This window comes from Anabrus simplex, chromosome 2, assembly GCF_040414725.1.
Source record: "Anabrus simplex isolate iqAnaSimp1 chromosome 2, ASM4041472v1, whole genome shotgun sequence".
Lineage (NCBI taxonomy): Eukaryota > Metazoa > Arthropoda > Insecta > Orthoptera > Tettigoniidae > Anabrus > Anabrus simplex.
Window position 1 is genome coordinate 157,877,206 of NC_090266.1, and position 12,931 is coordinate 157,890,136.

A 12,931-nucleotide genomic window follows, 5' to 3' on the forward strand; every position below is an offset into this window, starting at 1 on the left:
AAGAGGGTCTCTGAAAGTCATTTCTGTCCCTTGAGAGAGCAAGTCAGTAATGCCCAGTAGTGAGGGTAGGAACTGACTCTTGCCATTATCAGTTGTGAACAGCAGTAGATAGAAGGGTCAAGATCATGAAGACTTCTTACAGTGCAATTGCGTTTGTACTGCCATGGATAAGCTTTTTAGTTATTCTGCAAAATTCAGTGGGATCAACTTGACTTTCTTAATTTACAACTGGCTTTATGTCGCACCAACACAGATAGGTCTTATATCACAATTATTATTATTTTTTTTTTTTTTTAAGGGCATCACCAGCCTATATCAATCTTAAAAATTAATGGATACAGGATCTTTCTACTCTTATAAACTATAGAGTAAAATGTTGGACAATGATCTCATTAAATGTTGTACTATAACATCTACAACAGGGATATTTTGAATATTTGAGCGTTTAAAACCAAAACTGTTAATTCACATTATTGTTTAACATACTTTCTGTGGAATATTCCTATTTTAGATGTTACAGTACAACATTTTATGAGATCATTGTCCAACATTTTACTCTATAGTTTATAAGATTAGAAAGATCCCGTATCCATTAATTTTTAAGATTGATATAGGCTGATGATGCCCGTAAAAAAAGGGTGAAACATGTACCTAGGACTTTTATGCATTATGTATAAATTTTAACCACATGAAATAGTGGATTGTATTGTATTGTACTGAACAGGTGGATCTATAAATATTATAATAATATTTGTGATATACGTCATCTTCAATACGGAACCAAAATGAGAATAGTTACTTGTAACAGAGAGGTCTTATCATGACGATGGGATAGGAAAGGCCTAAGAGTGGGAAGGAAGCAGTAGTGGCCTTAAGGTACATTCCCGGCATTTGTCTAATGAAAAAATGGGAACCCACAGAAAACCGTCTTTAGGGCTACCGACAATGGGGTTCGAACTAACTATCTCTTCGATGCAAGCTCACAGCAGCGCACCCCTAACTGCCTGGTACTTCACAATTTTTGGGGTCTCTATATATTTACCTTTGCTCCAATATACTGTACAGTAGAACCTCGATAATTTGAAATCGGTTAATTCAAAATGCCGCCTAATTCGAAGAATCTCTTGTTCCCGGAAACACGAGGTACGGTTCTGCATGTTATTTAAATTGTTTAATTCAAAATACATACTCGACTGGATGCTGAGATTAGTAAGAGGATTAAAGCTGAAAGTTGTTTCTATCATAGTGTAAGAAACATGTTATGGGACAAAGATGTCCCAATGGAAGCAAAGGAAACTATGTACAAGATGTATTACATACCCATAACAACATACGGAGCAGAAACTTGGACAAAGACAAAGAAGGATGGTAGTTGAATACCGGCAGCTGAAATGAAGTTCTTGAGGAGTATGATACAGAAGAATAGAAGAGAGAAAATACGGAATGAGAAAATCTGGGAAGAAATAGGAGTGGAAAAAATGAATTGTAGATTAGAGAAGAGCTGACTAAGATGGTTTGGGCACACAAAGCGAATGAGTGACAAAATAATGCCAAAAAAGGTGATGGAAATGGAAATGCAAATGCGATGATGGAGAGGCTGTGGATGACCACGACTGAGATGGAAGGATACAATCCAACGCAGTACTATAGAAAGAAATCTGGACTGGGACACAGTGCTGGAGGAGGAGTAGTGGAAAGACTGAAGAAAGTGGAGATGAACCATATTTGCTCCTACCCGGCTACAGCAGTCCCAGTATTGAAATTCACTCTTTTAATTCAAAATTGTCCTTCATTTTGTTAAAAATAATATTTTACAATGTAATTTGAATAAAAAATTCTCCACTTAATGATAGAACGTGTCTTCCGGAACGCCCAGGCGTATCTTTCTGCACTTTCACTTTGGTGTGTCTACAGCGTGCTTCAGAGTTGCCAAGTTCTAGTGAAATCATAGTTCTTTTGTATTCTTGTAGTTACTCGTTTTATTTAAAGTTTTAGTGTGCAGTTATAAACTTCAAAGTTGTTATATTTTATTAATTCTGTGTTTTAGTTTATTGTTACGGTATTTTAAGTTAGGGCACGTGTATTCCTTTTTTGTGTTGCGAGATGGCTAAGCGTCAGTATTCTTCCAAGACACTCAACGAGAAAGTGAAAATTATAAGGGAGGTTGACAAAGGACGAAAAACGAAAACTGAAATAGCTAAAAGCTTTGGAATTCCTGTGTCCACACTTTCACGATTTTAAAAAATCATGAGAGCATAGAAGCTCCAGAAATGCAGGGTGTAAATACAGCAACGCAAATGCGCATTCGAGGAGCTAAACACTCTGATTTGGAAGTACACCTGATCGAGTGGTTTCTGCACGTTTGGGCGAATAATATCCCTGTTGATGGCGCGATTATTAAGGGGAAGATGAATGAGCTGGCGCTAAAGATGAGGCTTGAGTTTCAGTGTTCAAACGGGAGGATTCAGCGTTTTAAGGAACGGCACAATATCACGTGGCAGGCAGTGTGCAGAGAAGCAGAATCAGTGAACACTAGCGATGCAGACAGTTGGCAAGAAAGCATGGCTCACATAATCAATTCGTATGCACCGAACAATATCTTCAATGCTGATGAGACTGCATTGTTTTTTAATGCTGAGCCCAAACGGACTTATGGTTTTAAGGGAGAGAAGTGCCATGGCGGGTAATCCTACAAGGATAGGATCACAGTCCTCCTGTGTAGCAATGCGGATGGAAGCGAGAGACTTCCTCCCCTCCTCATAGGCAAATTCGAGAAGCCACGATGTTTTAAGGGCATCAGGCACTTCCCGTGCAAGTACAAGTCGTCTAAAAATTCCTACGAGCTACTTGCAGCCCCTAGATCAAGGTACAATTTCATTTGTGAAACGTGCCTACAGAAAGCGACTGGTGCGTTACTTTCTCCGTGAAGTTCTAGAAATATTCCGGCGGGAGAAATACGCAAGTGGAACGTGACTGATGCAATGCGGAGTGTGGCAGTTGCCTAGGATGATATTCCTTCATCGACAATCAAGAACTACTTGGTCAAGTGTGATTTTGGTTCGTTAAATGAAGGAGAAGACAATGAAGATGAATGGGAGGAATTAGGCAAAAGTCCGATGTCGGTATGGCTTTCTCCAAATACATTGCCACAGACCATGCGGAGATTACTTCAGAAGAGCGGGATCCCGCCATGACGATCAGCTGTGATCACGACACCATGCAGCTACAGCTGATGTTGAACACGACGAAGATACAGCACAGGCGGCAACTATTCTGTCAAAAATGATGTACTTGCCGTTCTAGGCGTGTTGGATTCTGTTATAAGTGCAAGTGATGCTGACGATGCAACAATTAAGGCTATGGCAGTTCATAGCTAGTGATTAAAAAAAAAAGAAGCAACCTCTCATACATTCTTTCTTTAAAATGCAATAAGCCTAATGTGTGACAAAAAAAAAAAGGCCCAACTGGACCATTAAACATTTGTGAACTATTCAGGTACTGTACAAAGTTATTTATTATTCTTGATATCTGTGTTAAATATATATATGGGTTTTTAAAGTTTGTTTTGTTGGTGTCGTGTTACCAATTTGGACAGTCTTGTTGGCTCCTATGTGCAAGTGCTTTATATTGCACTTGTATCAAGTAGGTCATAACCCATTTGCTTAAATTCCATCGTGCCTATACAGTAGATTACCATACCATCTTTGAATCGTGTTTTATTTTTCCCAGGTGTGAGGTTACGTTTGACAGTGTATGGCATTATCCAAGAGCATTATTTCAATAAATGCACCTTGTTGGATACATATAGGAATTCTTTTTCCCCCACAGCATTTGAAAGGTTTAACTGTGAATCAGAATATTTTGTGGTGCAGCAGGGGTTGGCATTTCTGAATTTAGAGTTAGTGGCGGTTAATTCGAAATCACGCAATTCGAAGTCCGATTTTTGCATCCCAACGACTTTGAATTAACGAGGTTTTAATGTAACTGGATACGAGGCTTACAAACCTGGGACATCAGAATGCAGAGGGCAAAGTATGCCTTAATTTCATCCTCATCAGTCAAACACTTGCCACTGTCTGTTCTTTCATATCTGGTTCCTAATATTTGTTTCCTGCACAACGTGAGAAAACAGTGGGTCCATAAACTCCAAAATGCATACAACTCCGATACAGAATTATCTAAATATTTGTCTCTCAGTTCTTCTGACACCCCTGGAGAGCCTGTAAAGTGATGATTAATTGGTTGGTTATCACTATTACTAATTCACACACAGTCACTATGTTTTGCTTTCACACATGGGGCTTTAGGTATGATTTTGCAGTTATTCATATCAGATGAAGTGTCACTTTCACTTATATTCTTCAATATTATCATATTCACCATAATTGTCCTCCAAATCAATGTCAAACACTTTCTTTTAACTCAGCAATAGTATTGCTGTCAATGGCCTTTACTACACTCAGAGCTATCGCTAGGAGACAGACAGACTGACACCTAATGAAATGTTTGTGGTTTCAGTGGCTACAAATGGGCAATAAATTACGGTACAAGTTCTTAGGAGAGCTGTAAACAAGCCACATTCCTGTTCTATTCACACACACAATTTCCCTTATGTCACACAGACACAGATAGGTCTTATGGTGGGGATGGGACAGGAAAGGCCTAGGAGTGGGAAGGAAGCAGCCGTGGCCTTAATGAAGTTACAGGCAGCATTTGCATGGTGCGAAAATGGGAAACCACGGAAAATAATCTTCAGGGCTGTCAACAGTGGGGTTCCCGAATACAAGCTCTCAGCTGTGCGCCCCTAACTGCACAGCCAACTTGCCCGGTAGACCTGTTCTATTCACAGAAGTTTGCAAAAAGGAAACCCTTGCATGAGTGGTCAAAATATAAGCTAGTACATACGACTCAGTGCGGCGCGTGAATATCTCGTCATTTGGTTTGAAGACCCGGTCAACACTCGTGTGAACATCATGTCAAATGAGTAGAGTGGGTTACGATGCTTACTACAGAGGAGCAAACGTTTTTAGTTGAGTGGGTTTTCTGGGAAGGTGACAAAATTTGACTTGCCTTAAAGGTAGTAAAACAAGTGCCTCAGCAGCTTCTTTCTGCTCTCCTGTAAATTTAGTGAAATGTCACTTATGATAGTTTACCTCTGACATCCAGAAATATTCAGTCAACACCTAGGCATAAAAGTACGAATCTAGTGAACATTTTTTTATCTGAGAATTCACCACTCACTTCAATTTTCTCTTCCTGAGGTTTAAGGCGCTCTTGATTTCGGATGAATTCCTCCTCCATGAGGAGATAATCTTTGATTCTCTCTAGCTTCAGTAACTTCAAACGGCAACGTGCATGAGGTGTAACTGAAATTTAAAATAGCATAAACACACATTAAAACTAATCAGTGTGTTAACAAATAGAGAATACTAGAGCAAAGAAATAAAAACTAAATCTATAACCTGCAGACACTGAAATATACATCATGTAAGGATTGTGGAAAGGAACAAGGAACAACAACAGCAACAACAAATTTTTTTTTTTTTGCTAGGGGCTTTACGTCGCACCGACACAGATAGGTCTTATGGCGACGATGGGATGGGAAAGGCTTAGGAGTTGGAAGGAAGCGGCCGTGGCCTTAATTAAGGTACAGCCCCAGCATTTGCCTGGTGTGAAAATGGGAAACCACGGAAAACCATCTTCAGGGCTGCCGATAGTGGGATTCGAACCTACTATCTCCCGGATGCAAGCTCACAGCCGCGCGCCTCTACGCGCACGGCCAACTCGCCCGGTGCAACAACAAATAAAGCCATATATAGAAAGATAGGAATTTGCATAAAAACACGTACCAGGACAAGTACATTGACAGGCTACTGTACAAACAGGGAGCAAGAGAAGGTAGAGACGACTAAACATGAAAACAAAAAAGGAAAAGGCCAAAGTCCACAACCTCATACAATGCCATCTTTACACAGATAGGTTCTCTCCTCATCAATCCCAGTTCTTCTAATTCAATTCCTTGTCAGCACCTGAAGAGCTCGTTTCTGGTTTTCAGCTTTGTAGAATTTCATGCTGGACTGGGTTAAAACTGTGTGGGATAAAAGACCCAGTGCACTACCAAAACAGCCGGCTGTGCTTGTTTCGGATAGTTCCTGAGGTCACCTCGTGAACGAAGTGAACCAACTTCTCAATAAAAATAAAACACGACAGGTAGTCATTCCTGGTGGCTTATCATCTACTTTGCAGCCACTGGATATACGTATTAACAGACCATTTAAAGACCCCTTACGTCAATTTCATGAGTGGATGATGACTGGCGAACAGCCACTGGCAATATTAGGCATCCATCCTTGGAATAGTTATGCTCGTGGGTAATGAAGAGTTGGAACCTTATACCATCTGAACTAGTCTCCAAGATTTTGAAAGCACTAGACTGATCTGAAGGTAACTCAGTGTGGCAAAAGAATCGGATACTGATATGAGAAGCAGCAAGAACGGCGCATTAGATATCGAAACCAGTGATAGCAACACAGAAGATTTGGAGTAAATTGCTTACAGGTAAGTCCGTATTTCACAACAATGCAATCATTTCTTGCAAGTGTAATGCTCATATCAATGACAACTTAAGTTCATTTTTATTTTCAGATCAGAGATACATTCGCCAAACTGTTGCGAATAAATGATGAATTTTGATTTGGACAATTTTAATTATTTTGAGGTATATATGCGAGTTTTACATGCACCTTAAATTTGTACCAAACACAATTTAATTACAAATTAACATTTTCAGTAATACAAATACTGGTATTCAAAAAATTCTTCGCGTAATGGTTGCACTACTTTTTTTGAAAATTTTTGTATGAAAAATGCGACTATTTTGCAGTGAAATATGGTATATATATGTTAATGTTATCATCTATTGTTCAGTTTACATGTCAATGTATACACGGAATACTGGTGAGGGAACCGAGTGATTTAAAACCCTGTCTAAACAGTGATAGGAGCCATATCCTACTGAAACTTCAGCCTACTCACACATGCCGGTACTCTCCCTATCTCATTCTTCCAATGTAGTCTGTAGAATGTATTCTTTCTTATAAAGTTCCATTGCTGGGAACACATTACTTCCCTGTCTTCAAGAACTAAATAATTTTTTATTCAATCTGGAATCTGAATAGTAGATAAACTCCTTTCCATGGTGAAGAACTTTCTTGTATTTTCTGTGCAATGGGCTTGAAGTCTGGAATATCCTTCCTTGAAGAACCAATTCCCTGGAATGCACACAGTTTCAGTCACTGTTCTAGTTAGGGAGCTTAAAGGAAGTAGTTTCTCAGAGGCCACCTGTGTAAATGATGCACGTTAACTACACTGCACATCAAAAAGGGAGAGGAGAATATGGGAAAAATAACAATAGCTAATATTTAAAGAGGCTATCCACCACCAATGTGTGCTTCTACTTCAATGAATGGAACACCACATCAATAACAGAACAAAGGAGTGTCTAACTGAAGGGGGCTGAAGTTACCTCATCCTTTCATAGATCATAACATTATGTAGGAGATCGTAGTAATGATTGTGAAATTCTAACGACAGTTTATTCTACCTAGAACATGGAAAATTCGAGTTCCCATGCAAGAACGCATTGATAGCCCAAGATTTACATTCACATGTTGTAAAAGATCCAACAGTTTTGGTTAAGCCTCCATTTCCACCAACGGAGGTTTCAATGAAAATTTTGTATTTCAGAAACATTTTCTCATCAGAGCCGACAAAATATATGTTAAGTTCTCTCCTACCCTATTTATAATTTGTAAACATGCCCTCCAGTACAGAAGTATGTGATTTTGTGATGTCATGGTAACTCATTCATATGATATGATGGAATCAGATGTACAAACTTCAGTGCCTATACTATATTATGTCCAAAGTCATTCATGATATATGGGTGAAATATTATTGAAGACTTCAAATTCAACAATTTCAATCTGTAAAATCCCAATGATTATGTATGAATACATTTAATTTTATTTCCCACTTGTATTACAAAACACCCAGCAAGTTGGCTACTCAGTTTGATCAAGTATCTGCAGGGTTGCACTCGGGCAATGGTGGCTTCGAACCCAAATGTCTGCAGTCTTGAAGATGGTTCCCCTTTTTTCACAGTAGGCAGGCAGATACTAAGGCAACAGTTGTTTCCTTTCCAGGCCCATCCCATCGCCGCCATGAATCGGTGCAATATAAAACCCATAGCAAATATATATATATATTACAAGCGCCACGACATCATTGTTCATAAAGTTGGAAAATAAGTATGTTCACAGTTCATGTTTAGTGATGACAATGATCCAGTGCTTTAATTCAAAATGAGCCAACCATTTGGGTGATTCAGACTTAATTGCATTCATAATGACTTCTATAAACCCCTACCATACAGTTGTATAATCCAACGATTTATTTAAACTGCATGAGACATTTATTATTATTATTATTATTATTAATTTTCTTTTCCCCTTGTCCAGCTCCTGCCAGGTCGGGGTATGTATTATTATTATTATTATTATTATTATTACTGACCTAAAAAATCATGGAAAATGATCAATAAAATGCCCTCAAATGTATGAAAAAATGTTAAAATAAGTAAAAAAAAAAAAAAAAAAAGAAATATTTGACCAAACTGAAATCTGGTGACACTGCAACAATGGGTTTGCAACTAATACTGTACATCCCTGCTGTCTTCACTGTTCAGCTCTTGTCTTTACAGAAAAAATTGTCCTAATTTACTTGGAAGTGTTGGCCTATATAAATATGCCTATGAAGAACTCAGGAACACTTGTTCTTCACACTCGTTACAGCATTCAGATGGAATTTTTTTTGTTTAATGTGCTTTCTTTCTGCACTCACTTTAACAATGCACAATTTACAAAATAAAACACGCTTATGTGTTGTAGACACGTGTTCAAATTCATTCACTAGCTGAACTGAAAATACACTTTGTGATACCAAACAAGTGTGTGTGCGGTTTGGGTCACGTAGCTATCAGCTTGCATTGGAGATAGTGGGTTCAAACCCCACTGTCGGGTGCCCTGAAGATGGTTCTACATGGTTTCCCATTTTAATAATAACACTAACAATAATAATGTTATTGGCTTTACATCCCACCACTTACTTTTTCGGATTTTGGAGCCACAGAGGTAGGTATCGGAATTTTGTCCCGCAGGAGTTCTTTTTCGTGCGAGGCTGATGTATTTGAGCACCTTCCAATACCAACTGAGCCGGGATCAAACTTGCCATGTTGAGTACAGAAGGCCAGTGCCTCAACCGTCTGAGCCACTCAGCCCGGCGGCTTCCCATTTTCATACCAGGCAGATGCTGGGGCTGTAACTTAATTAAGGCCACAGTCACTTCCCTCTCCTAGCCCTTTGATATCCCATCGTTGCCTAAGACCTACCTGTGTCGGTGAGGTGTAAAGCAAATTGTAAAAAAAAAAAAAGACACACACTTTCGGCATTTTTCTCGCACAGAACTACTCGGTAGGATAATTCTGTACTAAAGCGGAATGTTACTTAACTGTTGCTTCCAATCCCTTCTCATTTCCATTTGTTCTTAGACTTAAGGTACGCGGGGGTGAATGACTAGTTGCAGTGGCGAGTACGAAGGCTGGTGCACTCCTTGTGCTTGCGACGCTAATCATCAGACTTCTGTGTGTGTTCCTACACATATCTTGGAAACACAAGACTCACAGGCATAAATCATTTCATTGCCCTTTCTTGGTCACCAACAACTGCTGTCAGCTGGATTGGTCATGAAAGATATTTAGGAAATTTAATCACACGTAAGAAAAATGTATAATGTCCTTTGCTAATGAGGACATTAATTGTGGACCGGTCGAATTTGGCAAGACAGCCAGGAACTGAACCCGGGCCTCTTATACAAATGAATAAAGCATAAAAGGTCAGAACCCAAGACAGAAATAGGTTAAAATAGATTAGGGTTTATTATCATAAAATTGGCTGAAGCAGATATGAGATGGGCGCGTAACAAAAGGGTACATAAGGAAAAATGTTACTCACGTACATATTCTTGGAGGCTATTTTCTTTTAAAATGCATAGGAGTCTTTTACTTCCTCAGGAATAATCTGATCAACTTCTTCACTTATCTCATTTTTTTATAGGTACGTAAGGAAAGATAATATCAATAGATTCGTACAATGCCAACCAATGGTACACTGAATTTGTCAAAAAAAAAAAAAAAAAAAAAAAATTCTTTCGTGAAAGTGGAACCTCAATCAAAGAATATTATGATTAATAATAGTGTTGCTCGTGAAAACTAGCTTTGTTACACGTAAGCATGACTGGTGCTGAGCAACCATGTTCCTCACTAAATCAACCGTGCATTGCACAATAATCACCATAACATATTGTACCAGAAACACCGCTACGTGAAACAAGTTTGAAGTATAAATGTCAAACTTCGCGTGAGGAGGAGGATAGGCAAGCCCGCCGAACTCGCTGACGTGCGGAGCCGTGATGTAGCCGCCTCGAGCTGGCTTCATGCAGCGAGGTGTGACCATATATGGTAATGTTCTGACCCACGTGCAAAAGTCTATTTGGGATTAAGACGTTATTTTTGCACTGCCAACATAGAGGCCATCATAACAGATGCAAATAACCAAATTCTCGAGCAAATCCACCACGTACTTTGGGAGTTATAGAGGTGGATATTACCCACATTTTGAGATGCTTCGTTGGCTCCAGGTATAGAAGTAGGGCAATCCAGGCTACACAGAGTCAGTAATACTCCACCGTCTCTACGATACGGGTGACGGGTGGAGCTCTGTAAAATGTAACAGACCAAACCTATGTCCGGACGATACTCTGCATCTCCAGTGCTTGGTTCCGGTGAAAGCGGAACTTAGTATTTTTCGTCAAGTGTGATATTAGGACTTGTGTTTTAGTAACAAACAGAAGGAACATAGAATTTTTTCTTGTACGTGTTGTTATTTTTCTAAGTGCTACATTTGAACTTGTGTTTCCTAACAGCTGTGGGAACTTAGAATATTTCTGAGTGCTCCATTTGAACTTGTGTCTTCGTAACAGACTGTGGAAACAGAATACTAATGCCATATTTTAATTTGTGTTTTCCTCTTGTGAAGTTCCGAGATAACATACAATTTTTTCAGTGCCACATTTGAACTTATAATTTCTACTTCATAATAATTATTCACGAACAGTGTTAGACTCTCTTCGAGCGCAGTTTAATTTTGATAATTATTCAAAGACAGTGCTGACCAAGTCTTCAAGTGCACATAATTTTGACAATTATTTACAGTCGGTATAGGACATTTCCGAGTGCCATTAAATTTCCTTAATTTATCACGGACTTGCTAACATATCCTGAACTTACATGTACTGTGAATATTGCACTCAACATTGTGTTCTGATTATAAATTTGACGAAGTCAGTAATTTAGGAACAGTGCTCATAAAGGTTAGTGCTCTAACAGAACATTCCAGTCTGTCGTGCCAATGCCAGCGGGCTTACGTTGCGGACTCGACATTGTAAATTGTACATAATTTTCCCAAGTATCAATTCGGCTGACATGCAACGTGTGGTCAGATATTCAGTTTAATTATTTTACTTTCAAGTGATAATTTATGAACCTTTGTGATTCAACGAGGTGTTTGAGTCAAGATTCGAGTGTCGATTTTATTATCATTTGACATATCCCACTTGCAATGAATTAATGCAGTATTTAAAGGTCAATGTTAATTTATTTAACAGTGCTACAAGTGGGTTGAATGTCATACGGGGGACTTGTGTGCGCGTGATGCCTCACCTCTCAGTACAGTGAAACCTCGGTATGCGAGTAACTTGGTCTACGAGTGTTTTGCAAGACGAGCAAACATTTTAAATAAGTTGTAACTTGATAAGCGAGTGAGGTTCCGCAATACGAGCATCACGTGTGCCTAAGATTTCCCCTCCCCTGTTCATTTGTTGAATGGATGAACGACGTCTTTGGTCCTGTAGTGAAGAAATACCTTTCAGAAAATAATCTGCCACTTAAAGTCTTGCTAGTTATGAACAATGCTCCTGCTCATCCTCCAGGCCTTCCTTACTGGAGGAATTTAAGTTCCTTTAAGGTTAAGTTCCTTCCTCCCAACACTACTCCAGCCTATGGATCAGCAAGTCATTTCGAACTTCAAGAAGCCGTACACCAAAGCACTATTTCAGTGATGCTTTGAAGTGACCGAAGAAACAAACCTTATCCTCCGAGAGTTTGGAAGAAATCATTTCCCCATCGTGAACTGCCTGCAGATCATCGATAAAGCCTGGGGTGGAGTCGCCAAGAGAACTCTCACTTCCGCTTCGGGAAAGCTGTGGCCTGACTGTGTTTTAGGATGTGATTTTGAGGGGGTTGTTGGTGACAATGAGCCGTCAATTGTCGATGAAATTGTGTCCTTAGGGAAGACTATGGGGCTGGAGGTGAATGACGTGGACATTCAAGAGCTTGTGGAAGAACATAGCCAGGAAATGACCACCAACGAACTGATGGACCTGCATCGTGAGTAACAGGTGGAGGCTATGGAGATCTTGTCCGGGGAAGATGAGGAGGAAAAGTCAATAGAATCTCTCACTTCAACTGAGATTCGGAGAAGTGCAAAATGTGGGAAATGGTGCAAAATTTTGTAGAATAACACCACCTGAATAAGGCTGTAGCAGTGCGAGCGATGAATCAGTTCAGTGACAGGCAATGTCACATTTTCGTGAAATCCTCAAAAAGAGGCAAAAGCTACAGTCATTGGACAGGTTCCTCGTTGAAGATGCAAGAAATGAAAACAATTCCAGTGAGCCAACAGATATAAAAAAATAGCAGTGATTCCCTTTGTAAAATTCATGCTACACAGTAACTCTTCTCATGTCATCTGTCTCC

General features: G+C 39.4%; 1 protein-coding gene across 1 annotated transcript in view; it reads right to left on the reverse strand.

Moving 5' to 3' along the window:
• LOC136863952 (26S proteasome regulatory subunit 4) overlaps positions 1-12,931 on the reverse strand; it is a 139,681-nt gene that overhangs the window by 94,925 nt on the left and 31,825 nt on the right. Inside the window, exon 3 of the mRNA XM_067140402.2 lies at positions 5,242-5,366. Coding sequence (XP_066996503.1) covers positions 5,242-5,366 — 125 coding nt within the window. The remainder of the gene's footprint in view (positions 1-5,241; positions 5,367-12,931) is intronic.